Here is a 15,643-nt window from a genome sequence, read left to right on the forward strand (position 1 = left end):
ACTTATCAAGAAAACATTAGATGTCATCCCTACTGCCTCTGATCTGGCAGACTCACTAAACATATGCTTAATTTGTAATGATGTCTGAATATTGGAGTGTGCCCCTGACTATCCGGAAATAAATAAAAACTAGAAAATGTGGCCATCTGCTTTGCTTAATATAAGGAACTTGAAATTATTATACTTTTACTTTTAATACTTAAGTAGATTTTTGCAATTACATTTACTTTTGATACTTAAGTATATTTAAAACCAAACACTTTTAGACTTTTACTCAAGTAACGTTAGTATTTTACTGGTTGACTTTTACTTTTGTCATTTTTCCATTATGGTATCTTTACTTTTACTCTAGTATGACAACTGAGTACTTTTCCCAACACTGCAGTTCTGTATGATAGCCACATTAACAGCTAGTTAGAATTTAATTTAGGGGGGGGGGGGGTAATTACAGGCAAATATATTGATAAAAGTTACCTTGTCCGAGAGTCTTTCCGGGGTAAACCTACACAAAATACAGACCTTATATGAATTAGTTCTAAAATCCCCTATAGAAAAATGAATGGTGGAAAAACGATTGGAACCATGTCCGGGTTTTACCGCTAGTTTGTGTATTATGACTCACACTGTGGTACTCAATTGACTCCTTGAAGGAGAACTCATCTCTCCTTGTCCCAGAATCGGACAGAATGCATCGCGCGGCCCATTAACGACACATGGGCGAAGTACACAATGGGCGTTAATACGATGCCAGTGGAGTTTCCCACAGCTCAAAATTATATCTGGGTGCGCTTCTAGGTTTAGAAACTCTGTGCTTTGGCCTCTTTCTGTGGATGAGAGTTTAGTTTCCCTACCAGAAAACACGTGATACCGTAAAGTGTTGTGTATTCGCGCAAAAATCCGGGGTGTACGGTCCAAACATGCACTCATAATTGACTGTAGCGCGTATAAAGCACCCACAAGGTACCGGTGGCTGAAAACACAATCATCGCGGGATGAGCGAGTGACGAATTTCCGGTCAAGGGTGGGCCATTTAAAAATCATTCCTACCTCCCTTGCCCTGCAGGTGTATACTCGTCAGTCGTCAAGTGTCCACTTAATTAGAGGGCTGAGGGAATTGGGTGTGTCGTTTAAGTATTTGGACCATGGAACATGGAGGCTCCTGAAGTGCAGATTGCTAGACTCTTTTTTTGCGAGTGTTGACTCCTTCAGACCGTCTATCTATATCTATGTTTTCACATGTATATTTTCGCTTCTGCTTTCACGAACAGGTTAACATCACTTTCATCCGAATGGAATTCCTCTAGGAACGCAAGGTCTTCAGGTACAATTATTTATTAATGTCAGCATTTAGTTCACATTAAGAAACAGTGTAGCATGTAGCATTTTATTATAGAAACAATGTGGCTTTTCATTACTACAGTTCTGAGTTGTTTTTTTTTTATATCCTAAAAATTGTTTGTTGTGTTTAATAATTTCAAGACTTGTAGAGGGGTTATAGACACCAGATTTCTATAAACACATAAATAATAGTAGCCTGGATGTAAAGTGTTGTCCTCCTGTCTCAATATTGCAACATGCAACCTGATCTTCATGTTTGATGGGATGCAAACCTCACGATAGTTAGGATCGAATCGTAGTGTCAACCTTTCCTATTGTGTGTGCAGGACAAGTTTATTTTCTGTATTCAATCTTTTTTTTTCAGGTCAATAACCAACCATGAGTTAGAAGACTTAGGCTATGTGATGTTTAATAAATAAGAAGATATGAAACATTTCCTTCTGACTATATATTTGATGTTGCAGTGTTGCTATGGTAAGTTACCAACACCAATCATTGTTATAGAACATGTTCAACATCTGACTGTACTGTTTTTGTCACTATCATATATGTTGTTGTAGTTTGCGTTATTTAAGCAATAAGGCACGAGGGGGGCCAAAATAGCACGGCTAAGGGCTGTTCTTAAACACGACGCAAGAGTGCCTAGATACAGCCCTTAGCCGTGGTATATTGTTCATATATCACAAACCCCTGAGGTGCCTTAATGCTATTATGAGCTGGTTACCAAAGTAATTAGAGCAGTAAAAATAAATGTTTTGTCATACCCATGGTATACGGTCTGATATACCACGGCTTTCAGCCAATCAGCATTCAGGAGTCAAACCACCCAGTTTATAATAAGTGTAAATGATCTGGGTGGTTCAAGCCCTGAATGCTGATTGGCTGACAGCCATGGCATATCAGACCATATACCACAGGTATGACAAAAAAATTTACATTTACATTTTTACTGCTCTAATTACGTTGGTGTAATAGTTTATTATAGCAATAAGGCACCTCAGGGGTTTGTGATATATGGACAATATACCACGGCTAAGGGCTGTATCCAGGCGTTGCGTCGTGCCTAAGAGCAGCTCTTAGCCATGGAATATTGGCCATATACCACACCCCCTCGGGCCTTATAGCTTAAATATTCCACCTTATATTTCTGGCAGCTGTTTTTGTACTGAACTGGAAAATAAAATATTTTAGTGGCGCAGCGGYCTAATACCCTGACTACACCGCTCCTGTCGCGTATGCGAGCGTTGCAAAATACATTTGGGAATCTATGTTATTCAATTATTGCACACACAGTGCTCGCGCGCGTCAATGAGCGTCTGCGTTGCCAAGGGCTAAAATAGAAGTCATTCCTATTTCTGATGCAGATTGCGCTGCAAGTCCTGCCTCTCTCATCTCCTCATTGGTTTATAGAAGCAGGTACCCACGTGCCATCTCCTCATTGGTTATACCCACATGGGTGATTGAAAGACGAAATGTTGCCGGTTGTTGTGGTAAAACATTGAAAGTGTAGATGCCAATCACCATATAAATTAAACATGAAAAAGCTTGGAAGGAGGAGCGATGACTAGAAATGATTCGTTTGACTGTTTTTATGTGTGGATTAATTGTTGGAGTAGAGGACCTTGTGCATTTCAGGTAAAATAACAACCTAATGTTTATATCCCAGGACAAATTAGCTAGCAACAGCAAGCTAATGCTTTTCGACCTATCCCCAAATTGTCATTGGTTCAGAGTTTGTTTTGATATTTTAACCTGCGTGTCAGGATCGCATTTGGTGTAGGGGGGCAAAATATATTTATGCACGATGGTGCACGAGCGCAGCCGGTTTTAGTTCCATGTAAGGCGCTGCAGTGTTTGAGGCATCACTACAGATCCGGGTTCGATCCCGGGCTGTGTCGCAGCTGGCCGCGACCGGGAAACCCATGAGACGGCGCACAATTGGCCCAGCGTCGCCCGGGTTTGGCCGGCATGTCCTTGTCACCACGAATCCTGTGGTGCGCCGGGCGCATGCACACTGACACGGTCGCCAGTTGTACAGTGTTTCCTCTGACACATTGGTGCGGCTGGCTTCCGGGTTAAGCGAGCAGTGTGTCAAGAAGCAGTGCGGCTTTGCAGGGTCGTGTTTCGGAGGACGCATGGCTCTCGACCTTCGATCTCCCGAGTCCGTACGGGAGTTGCGGCGTTGGGACAAGATTGTAACTACCAATTGGATATCACGAAATTGAAAAAAAAAAAGAAGAATAAAAAAAAAACTGGTTCAATATAGCATTCCAGTTTTACTGCCAGATACTAGCAGCAAGTTATGTATTTACTGTACCTGCCTACCTGGCCTCGGATAAGATACTGTGATCAACATTTGCTCTCACATATATACCCACCCACAAACAGTCTGTGTCTGTGGGCAGTATAGTGGTACCATATACTGTATGTTATCTTTATGAGTTTGATGGTAATGGCCCTCACTGTATTATCTTCTTCCTTTTAGCCCTGTGCTCCCTCCCTGCTCCAGTCAATGTTTCCATAGAGTCCCTCAACTTCCACCATGTTCTACGCTGGCGCGCCGGTCCAGGCACACCTCCTGGGACGGTGTACAAGATCAGCCGCAGGTTGTCACAATATTTTTAATGACCGGTTTATTCCCACACCATGCTGTTGTTGAGGTACGCCCAAACCCAGTGCTTTGCCTATATGCATTTAGCAGTGGTGGAAATCTGGACAGTTACTTTGAATTCAAACTGAGTATAGTGTCACCTATCATCATGATTTTGTTTGTGTTAATCTTGTTGGATAATTCTACTACTGCATTGTGGTTAGGTTTTTGGACTTTAGACGAATGATGTTGATCGGATTCCCATGACACACTTGATATGACTGGGATGTGGATTGTCTCAGAGGTTAGATGTAATAACACTATATTTACAGTAGTAAATCATTGCTTTTCAGAGTGACAGTCATTGGAAAGTTCAAACTTCAGTCAGAGCATTTTGGGTTTCACTTGTGGAGAAATGTGTTGGTTTTGGACATAAGCTATAACCTTTACCTTTAACCAACATTAGCCTATTCAGCATAATTTGCCTGTCTTACAAAGTGTGTTGTGGCTGGAAGATTTGACTGTAGTGTGAAGTGTTTTTCTCAAGTATTGCTTTCACTTGACCGTAGATACAGCTTTGTGTCATCGTGGTCGTTGTTTCCACCCTCATAGTATCTGCTCTAGACTCTAGAGACAGTACTCTGTTATGCAGGTGTTACCACTTTTTAAAAAGGCTGTGAATTTCAAGGAAATTCAATATAATCAACCACTTTCTCTTCTGCTAGGGGTCTGGTGAGTCAGACAGATGAGCTTACTGAAAACACAGCTTTGTTTTGTTTGAACTACAGATAAATACTCATTATGGAACAGGAAAAACTACTGAGTGATATGGGTATAGAATTCTGTTGAGATATTGTTGAGATTTGAAGACCACACTAATTAAACATTTGAATAATTTGGAATTGAACCAACCATACTTTTGTTAATAAAGTTATTCAACTCGGCCTACTCCTTGTTTTATTTGCTAATATTCGGCACCACACACAAATTACCCTCCTTGTTTCTGTCTCAACAGAAAAAACCACAGGCTGCAATCTCCACATCAAACCAACATGACAAGTCATAGGCTGGATCTAAGGTTCCCCAAAGAAGAGTATAAATTCTGTGTTTGGGCCTCCCGCAACCTCTCAGAGTCGCCCGTGGTCGAGACCACCTTCACCCCCTTCACACAGAGTATGTCTGCTCTCTATTTTGTCCTGCTAATAGGAATGTTAAGATATTTCTTTGCTAGAAATTTCGAATAGGTGTTTGTGTGAGTGCAATTATTTACATTATCCAAGTTGACATTAAATTACACAATCTAGGCATGTATTTGTGTGTGAACGTGTCTGATAATTTGTAAATTGTTTAATCTGTGTGTGAAATGATGCTACAGTACCATTATATCTTACATAGCTGTTATTGGCTCTCCAATATTGTCTTTGGATGGATGTGGCAACTGCCTGGAAATCAACATCACACTGCTTGAGATAGAAACTATTAAAAACATCTATGGGAAATCCTTATCTTTTGACATCTACTGGAAGAGAGCAGGAGAGACAAAGGTAAAAACAACTAGGCCTGTTCTTTCCTTGTCTTCATTGCCGTATCAAATTGTACTCTTTTTTTTTATTTTTTATGATGTGAAATAGAGGACCCTTTCATGTGAATTATTACTCTTCGTTCATTTCCAGCCCCAAATGACCCAAACAACTAATTTAGCTTACATGCTGGAGAACTTGGAGGTGGGTATGGAGTACTGTGTGAGGGTGTACACAAGGATCGTCACCAACCACAACACACGGTCCTCTGGGTGGAAGTGTGCTTACACCAGCATTCTGGAGCCCAACAGAGGTGAATATTGTCTATAGTTTAAGTTAATGTTTCATCCCAATTGCACAGAGCTCATATTTGATCATGATTCTCTCTCTCTCTCAGTCCCTGCTGTTGTAGCTGGGGTGTCTGTTGTCCTCATTGTGAGTGGGGTAGGTCTGATGGTTCTCACGTTTGGCCTGTTCTACATGGGGTTCCTGTGCAAGCTGAAGACCCACCAACCTAGAGGACTGGTGAGAAATGGCTACATCTTTAACTAACTACACCTCACAATCTCACTCTTTGTCATTGTTTCAATGTTGATCTGTGGATCTAGGATGTGAATTTGTGGAGCTTAAGAAATGCAAAGCCAATGCAAATGCAAAGCCAATGCCAATTCCTGTAGGAAAATACTGTAAGAGGTACTCTGTCACCCATGTAGTCTACATAAAGGGGTGTACACACAACATCTATAGCCATAAAATTCAGGAATTGACGTCACTGTACCTTTCTCTGGGTTTAACACGGCCTCTCTCTCCTCCCCCCATGCAGACTGCCCTGGTGGAGGGCTTCTTCCTCATCCCAGAGAGGACGATCCCTGACTTGGTCTCTATATCTTCTAAGACAGAGGAACAAGGGAAGGCCCGCAGATCAAAAACACACCATGACAGAGAGAACGCTAACCAAGCAGGGGAGGAGGAGGAGGAGGAGGAAGAGGAAGAGGGGGGAAACGACGACTACATGGACCGCGCTGCTGGGCTCTCATCTGACAGCAGCTCTAGCACCACACAGTCCCAGGATGCATCAGGGGCCAATGTAGCCCTCCTTGACACCGCATGGCATTCTGGGGGATTGCGTTCTGGGGTAGCTGCTGCTGAGGAGGAAAGGGAAGCTCCTGTGGGTGTGATGGTGCTAGGATGTCAGGCTCAGGGAGAGGTCACAGGTGAACAGGCGAGGGTCATTTCCAGCTTTGAAGGAGACCGACCCAGACCTCTGGGACTTGGAGGGTTGGGTGGGGAGGAGAAAGAAAGAGAGGTGGAGGAGGAGGAGACCTTTGGTAATGTCAATCTGTTCTCTGTGACTCTGGGGGCATTAAAGAGGGATGAGGAGGGCGAGTATGAAGAGGAGACAGACTTTCTATTAGAATTTTCAAAACAGGAGCAGAAGCCTCAACTTCCCATAGACTCCTTACAGAGGAACTTACGACCGGGCAGCATGAGATCTCCGAGTGAGATACAGGAGGATACAGGCCTAGTACTGACACTGCCACAGACAGTTTGCACATGGATATACTCTGAATATTCAAATAGACATGCTGACAGCAGCACAGAGACACACTCTGGCTACCTTGTAACGCACACAGGCACTGGGCAGGCTGACAATGAGACAGAAGAAGAAGAGGAGGAAGACTTCTCAGGGTACATGGGACATTGATTATTGTGTGTGTGTGTGTGGCTCTGTGTAATAGTGTTCCTTAGCCGATAACTGCGCAGATATTCCACTTGGTTGGATATGCTGTCTCACATAGGCCTACATTCCTTCCCAATTATTGCCTTCTGTTGAGGATGTGTATGTAAAATAATAATTTCCATAAAATGCCATGCACTTGTTTTTTGTATGTCGGTTTTATTTATTGTAATGTAAGTGCAATTTCATGAGAGAAGAATAAGAGCTCGGATCAAATCGTGACGCCATCTTAACCGACTTAATTTGGCCGACTTAATTTGGCATCAATGCGCTATTGACTCTTCCCCAATGATTGTATACACTACAAGACCAAAAGTATGTGGACACCTGCTCGTCGAACATCTCATTCCAAAATCAGGTGCATTAATATGGAGTTGGTCCCCCCCTTTGCTGCTATAATAGCCCCCACTTTTCTGGGAAGGCTTTCCACTAGATATTCAAACATTGCTGCGAGGACTTAGTGAGGTCAGGCACTGATGTTGGGTGATTAGGCCTGGCTCGCAGTCGGTGTTCCAATTCTTCCCAAAGGTGTTCGATTGGGTTGAGGTCAGGAGCTCTGTGCAGGCCAGTCAAATTCATCCACACCGATCTCGACAAACCATTTCTGAATGGACCTCGTTTTGTGCACGGGGGCATTGTCATGCTGAAAAGGAAAGGGCCTTCACCAAACTGTTGCCATAAATTTGGAAGCACAGAATCGTCTAGAATGTCATTGTATGCTGTAGCATTAAGATTTCCTTCCACTGGAACTAAGGGGCCTATCCCGAACCATGAAAAACAGCCACAGACCATTATTCCTCCTCCACTAAACTTTACACTTTGCACTATGTATTGGGCAGGTAGCGTTCTCCTGGCATCCTCCAAACCCAGATTCGTTCTTCGGAATTCCAGATGGTGAAGCATGATTCATCACTCCAGAGAAGGCGTTTCCACTGCTCCAGAGTCCAATGACAGCGAGCTTTGCACCACTCCAGCCAACCCTTGGCTTTGTACATGGTGATCTTAGGCTTCTGTGCGGCTGCTCGGCAATGGAAACCCACTTCATTGTTGCTTTCAGAGGCAGTTTGGAACTCTGTAGTGAGTGTTGCAACCGAGGACAGGCAATTTTTACGCACTCAGCGTTCAGTGAGCTTGTGTGGCCTACCACTTTGCGGCTGAGCCGTTGTTGTTCCTAGACGTTTCCTCTTCACAATAACAGCACTTACAGTTGACCAGGGCAGCTCTAGCAGGGCAGAAATTTGACGAACTGACTTGTTGGAAGCGGTGGCATCCTATGACGTGCAACGTTGAAAGTCACTGAGCTCTTCAGTAAGGCCATTTTTACTGACAATGTTTGTCTATGGAGATTGCATGGCTTTGTGCTCAATTTTATATGCCTGTTAGCAATGGGTTTGGCTAAAATAGCTGAATCCACTAATTTGAAGGGGTGTCCACATACATTTTTATTTTTTATTTCACCTTTATTTTAACCAGGTAGCCAAGTTGAGAACACGTTCTCATTTACAATTGCGATCTGGCCAAGATAAAGCAAAGCAGTTCGACACATACAACAGCACAGAGTTACACATGGAAATAAACAAACATACAGTCAATAATACAGTAGAAAAATAAGTCTGTATACAATGTGAGCAAGTGAGGTGAGATAAGGGAGGTGAAGGCAAAAAAAGGCCATGGTGCGAAGTAAATACAATATAGCAAGTGAAACACTGGAATGGTTGATTTGCAGTGGAAGAATGTGCAGATAGAAATAATGGGGTGCAAAAGAGCAAATAAATAAATACAGTAGGGAAAGAAGTTGTTTGGGCTAAATTATAGATGGGCTAGTACAGGTGCAGTAATATGTGAGGCTGCTCTGGCAGCTGGTGCTTAAAGCTAGTGAGGGAGATAAGTGTTTCCAGTTTCAGAGATTTTGTAGTTCGTTCCAGTCATTGGCAGCAGAGAACTGGAAGGAGAGGCGGCCAAAGGAAGAATTGGTTTTGGGGGTGACCAGAGAGATATACCTGCTGGAGCGCGTGCTACAGGTGGGTGCTGCTATGGTGACCAGCAAGCTGAGATAAGGGGGACTTTAACTAGCAGGGTCTTGTAGATGACTGGAGCCAGTGGGTTTGGCGACGAGTATGAAGCGAGGCCAGCCAACAAGAGCGTACAGGTCGCAGTGGTGGGTAGTATATGGGGCTTTGGTGACAAAACGGATGGCACTGTGATAGACTGCATCCAATTATTTGAGTAGGGTATTGGAGGCTATTTTGTAAATGACATCGCCGAAGTCGAGGATTGGTAGGATGGTCAGTTTACAAGGGTATGTTGGCAGCATGAGTAAAGGAGGCTTTGTTGCGGAATAGGAAGCCGATTCTAGATTTAACTTTGGATTGGAGATGTTTGATGTGAGTCTGGAAGGAGAGTTTACAGTCTAACCAGACACCTAGGTATTGTAGTTGTCCACATATTCTAAGTCAGAGCCGTCCGGAGTAGTGATGTTTGGACAGGTGGCAGGTGCAGGCAGCGATCGGTTGAAGAGCATGCATTTAGTTTTACTTGTATGTAAAGAGCAATTGGAGGCCACGGAAGGAGAGTTGTATGGCATTGAAGCTCGCCTGGAGGGTTGTTAACACAGTGTCCAAAGAAGGGCCAGAAGTATACAGAATGGTGTCGTCTGCGTAGAGGTGGATCAGAGACTCACCAGCAGCAAGAGTGACATCATTGATGTATACAGAGAAGAGAGTCGGTCCAAGAATTGAACCGTGTGGCACCCCCATAGAGACTGCCAGAGGCCCGGACAACAGACCCTCCGATTTGACACACTGAACTCTATCAGAGAAGTAGTTGGTGAACCAGGCGAGGCAATCATTTGAGAAACCAAGGCTGTCGAGTCTGCCGATGAGGATGTGGTGATTGACAAGAGTCGAAAGCCTTGGCCAGGTCAATGAATACGGCTGCACAGTATTGTTTCTTATTGATGGCGGTTAAGATATCGTTTAGGACCTTGAGCGTGGCTGAGGTGCACCCATGACCAGCTCTGAAACCAGATTGCATAGCAGAGAAGGTATGGTGGGATTCGAAATGGTCGGTAATCTGTTTGTTGACTTAGCTTTCGAAGACCTTAGAAAGGCAGGGTAGGATAGATATAGGTCTGTAGCAGTTTGGGTCAAGAGTGTCCCCCCCTTTGAAGAGGGGTTTGACCGCAGCTGCTTTCCAATCTTTGGGAATCTCAGAGGACACGAAAGAGAGGTTGAACAGGCTAGTAATAGGGGTGGCAACAATTTCAGCAGATGATTTTAGAAAGAACGGGTCCAGATTATCTAGCCCGGCTGATTTGTAGGGGTCCAGATTTTGCAGCTCTTTCAGAACATCAGCTGACTGGATTTGGGAGAAGGAGAAAAGGGGAAGGCTTGGGTGAGTAGCTGTAGGGGGGTGCAGTGCTGTTGACCGGGGTAGGGGTAGCCAGGTGGAAAGCATGGCCAGCCGTAGAAAAATGCTTATTGAAATTCTCAATTATAGTGGATTTATCGGCGGTGACGGTGTTTCCTATCTTCAGTGCAGTGGGCAGCTGGGAGGAGGTGTTCTTATTCTCCATGGACTTTAGTGTCCCAGAACTTTTTTGAGTTTGTGTTGCAGGAAGCAAATTTCTGCTTGAAAAAGCTAGCCTTGGCTTTTCTAACTTCCTGTGTATATTGGTTTCTAGCTTCCCTGAAAAGTTGCATATCACTGGGGCTGTTCGATGCTAATGCAGAACGCCAGAGGATGTTTTTGTGTTGGTTAAGGGCAGTCGGGTCTGGAGAGAACCAAGGGCTATATCTGTTCCTGGTTCTAAATAAGATGGTGAGGAAGGCATAAAAAAAAAACAGGCATCCTCTACTGGCGGGATGTGGTCAATATCCTTCCAGGATACCCGGGCCAGGTCGATTAGAAAGGTCTGCTCGCTGAAGTGTTTCAGGGAGCGTTTGACAGTGATGAGTGGAGGTCGTTTGACCGCWGACCCAYTACGGATGCAGGCAATGAGGCAGTGATCGCTGAGATCTTGGTTGAAAACAGCAGAGGTGTATTTAGATGGCAAGTTGGTTAGGATGATATCTATGAGGGTGCCCGTGTTTACGGCTTTGGGGTGGTACCTTCTCTTCGATTATAATCACAGCCGTATATATTCCCCCCCAAGCAGACACATACCTGTCAGAGCAAACCTTCACGAGGTAGTACACACCCCTGGCTGCCACGTCAGGATATGGACAAAATGGCTGGAGAAGAGAGTCACATTGATTGGAGCAGGCAGATCACACACTGCTGAGAGCAGTAGGCCTTGTGGAAAAGTCAAGGGGTTTGAATACTTTCCGAATGCACTGTATTTTTCACAAGTTCTACTGCTTCATTGTAGCCATTACCGTATTTCTGAGGTGAAATATCCTAATATAATTCTGTCTCTCTCAGCAGTGTGTGATCTGCCTGCTCCAATCAATGTGACTCTCTTCTCCAGCCATTTTGTCCATATCCTGACGTGGCAGCCAGGGGTGTGTACTACCTCGTGAAGGTTTGCTCTGACAGGTATGTGTTTGCTTGTGGGTGTGAGTGTGTCATTCTGTGATCTGTATGAGTATCTCTCTCACTCCCTAATCCCTAAATATCTTAAACAAGCCAAAACAGCCTTCCCTTGAGGCGTTTGCTCTTTGGGAGATTCAATACTGTAATTACACCATGTAGATAAAGATAGACTTGTCAGAACAGTACTGGGAGTGTCTTCCTGCATTTAAATGCAATGATACATACCCATAGTTACTATTGTAATATTTCGCCAACAAGTAAGCAGATTAGTTAAAGGTAACAAAAGTTCAAAACACTTCAGCTAGTCTTCAACTGCTCTTTCCCCCCCTCTCTCTCTCTCTCTCTCTTATTCCCTATGTTTTGTCCCTCCTGTACAGAAGAGGAAGGGTCGGACAGACTTGGGAAGAGGTGCTGGTTGTGAGCATGTGCAGTCCCCTCTGGTGTGTAGCCTGACCGAAACCCCACCTACTACAGCCAGGTGTTCGCTGTATTGGGGAACCAAATCTCACGCCCGACCCACCAAGATGGCTTTAAACTCATCAACGACAATGAGTATCAGCATTTCCTCAGGGTTAAAGTTAAAATACTTTGGAGTTGTGTTCAGTAGCACTAACAGAGCTTGCACCTATACGTTCTCCATTTTAAAAACATCTGGTCCCCTTGGAGAGACTTTCAAGATGCAGTGAGTCGTGTCAGAACCTAGCATATTAATTTCTTACAAACAGTTGCAAATTCCAATAAAACTAGGCTACATCGCGTATTGAAGTTCACTTTCCTTGCTTTGTCTAACAGTATAATGAATGTAGCAAATATGTTGTGGGTCAGAGTGCAGTATTTATTTAGTTTCATAGCACAAGTGTTTGTTAGCAAGTTTCTCACACTGGCTTTATCTACGGAGGAAGCAGGCCTGCCCCAGCAATTGCAGGAGTGTTGCCTAGCAACACATGCCTCGGAGGGAGTCGAAGTCTACATTGCACAACAAATTACCATGATTTAGGTATCTGTTCGCACCCAACAGCAAGTGTGATAGCAAAAATGTCTTTAAAAAATATATGCTTTCAGCTAATAGGGAGAAGTATCCAACAAAAGTATCCTACACATTGGTGTTTACAAATCATAAACTATTTACATATCATATAAATGTCGGTACGTTTGTGGACAAAATTCTTACTTACTCAACCTTAAAGTCCAATACAGCCGTTTTTATCTTGATATCAAATAATTTCTGAGGAACGATTAAGTACCTTATAGTGATTGTTTTCAATTAAAATGGTCAACAAGAAACAAAAATAGCTTCTAAGCAAAGAGCAATTTCTCAAGATAATTTATTAATGACTGTCTGGGAGTGTTCTGAGTGGAGAGGGGAAATGGAAAACCAGCTGTTATTGGCAGAGAGGTTTGGAACGCTTTCTTACTGTTCTATTAACTGGTTTACCGACTGGTGATGTCACCAGTCGGGCAAAAACTCCATCCCACCAAAACAGGCAAAAATTTCAGGCGGTCTTTTCAAACAGGTTTAAGACTAAAATGGCATTATCATGATTTTGGCAATTTCACAGTAATATTCCAACCTCATAGTGGGCCTTTAAAAAAAAAAAAAAGCCTGGTTGCACAACAGTCACTAAGCTCATTTGTCCCTCTGTGTGTCCTGTAGCCCACCTGGATCTACCCTTGAGTGAGAGCCTGTGGTAGCACTTTGTGTGGACCTGAGGCCTCCTGTGGATGGCCAACGAGATGTCTACAACAGGTTCAGCTACAAACTCCACATCAGAAGCAACAGCAACAGGGATGGCGCAACAGTAAGGACAGGAAGAGCATGATACGTACACTTAAACTTCTTTATGATGTTCCAAACCTTTGAAGACCCAAAACCTGTGCCATATGGGTCAATTTGAAATTGAGTGACAGATTCAAACTCATTATCAAGCACTCACTAAATCATCAGAGGTGCTTTTTAATGCATTAAATGTTGTTTTTTTCAGTGCTAAATGTCTCTTCAGTGCATTCAAGCATGATGCATGCAGGGATTTTTCTGGATCAAAATGGGACTTAGGTGGTTGGCGTGGCCAATAATGTGGTTGCTGATTTAAAAATTTAGAGGCCTAGCTGTTGGTCGCAGTGATACAATTTAGCTGTTTTAAAGCTAATTTGCTTCAATGTTACATATTTTGCCACGAGGCTAAGAGAACATTTAGCAGTTTTAAAGCACATTTCCTGCAATTCTACACATTGGGCCATGGCTTATGCTACTATATCTGAATATATCGAACATTATAATAAAATCAATGGGAGCCTCATGCAATAACAAAAATATTCCTGAATGCATACTTTTTAATTTTTAGATTGTCCTTGACTGTTATTTGTTATAAACAATATATATACACTGCTCAAAAAAATAAAGGGAACACTTAAACAACACAATGTAACTCCAAGTCAATCACACTTCTGTGAAATCAAACTGTCCAATTAGGAAGCAACACTGATTGACAATAAATTTCACATGCTGTTGTGCAAATGGAATAGACAAAAGGTGGAAATTATAGGCAATTAGCAAGACACCCCCAAAAAAGGAGTGATTCTGCAGGTGGTGACCACAGACCACTTCTCAGTTCCTATGCTTCCTGGCTGATGTTTTGGTCACTTTTGAATGCTGGCGGTGCTCTCACTCTAGTGGTAGCATGMGACGGAGTCTACAACCCACACAAGTGGCTCAGGTAGTGCAGYTCATCCAGGATGGCACATCAATGYGAGCTGTGGCAAAAAGGTTTGCTGTGTCTGTCARCGTAGTGTCCAGAGCATGGAGGCGCTACCAGGAGACAGGCCAGTACATCAGGAGACGTGGAGGAGGCCGTAGGAGGGCAACAACCCAGCAGCAGGACCGCTACCTCCGCCTTTGTGCCAGGAGGTGCACTGCCAGAGCCCTGCAAAATGACCTCCAGCAGGCCACTGCACTACCTGAGCCACTTGTGTGGGTTGTAGACTCCGTCTCATGCTACCACTAGAGTGAGAGCACCGCCAGCATTCAAAAGTGACCAAAACATCAGCCAGGAAGCATAGGAACTGAGAAGTTGTTTGTGGTCACCACCTGCAGAATCACTCCTTTTTTGGGGGTGTCTTGCTAATTGCCTATAATTTCCACCTTTTGTCTATTCCATTTGCACAACAGCATGTGAAATTTATTGTCAATCAGTGTTGCTTCCTAAATGGACAGTTTGATTTCATAGAAGTGTGATTGACTTGGAGTTACATTGTGTTGTTTAAGTGTTCCCTTAATTTTTTTGAGCAGTGTATAACATCCTATGTTTTTCCATCCTGAAAAATATTTACAAAATATATTTTTTGTATTCATTTTACATTTTTGCCCACCCAATACCTTTCTGTGCAGAAAAAAACCCTGGCATGGTTTTGATGGTATCTGTTGTGTCCAGTACTTTGTGGACAAGGTGTCTCTGAAGGGTAAGACTCTGAAGGACCTGGCCCCCAGCAGAGAGTACTGTGTCTCCGTAAGTATCTTAGGCGGCCCAGAGAGATGCAGCAGGAACTCTTCCTACAGCCAATCACACTGTACCTCTACTACTTCTAAGTACACCGCAGGCACGTGTGTGTGCGCGCATGGGTGTACACACATGAATCCATGTTAGTGGTCTTTGTGCCCTGACGCTCTCTCTTCACAGACACAGAGGTCTCAGTGGTTTTGTGTCTTCTTGTGATGCTGTCTGGGCTCTGTACAGCCCTACTGGTTCACACTGGATTCATCTGTCTGAAACGACCTCTTCCTGAAATACTGTTAAGCTATAGACTGATACAGATATTCTAGCCCTGGCTTCAATCAATCAATCAAATGTATTTTATATAGCACTTTTTACATCCGCAGTTGTCACAAAGTGCTTTACAGATACCTCGCCTAAAACCCCAAAGAGCAAG

The 15,643-nt window shown here is 43.5% G+C and overlaps 1 protein-coding gene across 2 annotated transcripts; it reads left to right on the plus strand.

The window, feature by feature from the left end:
- The first annotated feature begins 975 nt into the window (after positions 1–975).
- Positions 976–7,329, plus strand: LOC111959795 (interleukin-10 receptor subunit beta). Of its 2 annotated transcripts, XM_070437568.1 has the most exons (9): positions 976–1,021; positions 1,269–1,321; positions 1,703–1,812; positions 3,824–3,944; positions 4,944–5,101; positions 5,324–5,472; positions 5,602–5,761; positions 5,846–5,973; positions 6,272–7,329. In XM_070437568.1, the coding sequence occupies exons 3-9, from the start codon at positions 1,764–1,766 to the stop codon at positions 7,151–7,153; spliced, it is 1,647 nt and encodes a 548-aa protein (XP_070293669.1). In that variant the 5' UTR covers positions 976–1,021; positions 1,269–1,321; positions 1,703–1,763; the 3' UTR covers positions 7,154–7,329. The 2 variants fall into 2 exon arrangements, with proteins under 2 accessions (XP_070293669.1, XP_023837358.1); XM_023981590.2 differs by lacking the exon at positions 976–1,021 and having other exon boundaries at positions 1,031–1,321.
- The last annotated feature ends 8,314 nt before the right edge of the window (positions 7,330–15,643 follow it).

The sequence above is a fragment of the Salvelinus sp. IW2-2015 genome, linkage group LG36 (genome assembly GCF_002910315.2).
Source record: "Salvelinus sp. IW2-2015 linkage group LG36, ASM291031v2, whole genome shotgun sequence".
NCBI lineage: Eukaryota > Metazoa > Chordata > Actinopteri > Salmoniformes > Salmonidae > Salvelinus > Salvelinus sp. IW2-2015.

Bases quoted from the DNA above. Each gene is read 5' to 3' on its own strand.
- LOC111959795 (XM_070437568.1), top strand. From the start codon at position 1,764: ATGAAACATTTCCTTCTGACTATATATTTGATGTTGCAGTGTTGCTAT. The intron at 5,102-5,323 runs GTATGTCTGCTC...TATCTTACATAG, and splicing joins CTTCACCCCCTTCACACAGA to CTGTTATTGGCTCTCCAATA. The intron at 5,762-5,845 runs GTGAATATTGTC...TCTCTCTCTCAG, and splicing joins CATTCTGGAGCCCAACAGAG to TCCCTGCTGTTGTAGCTGGG.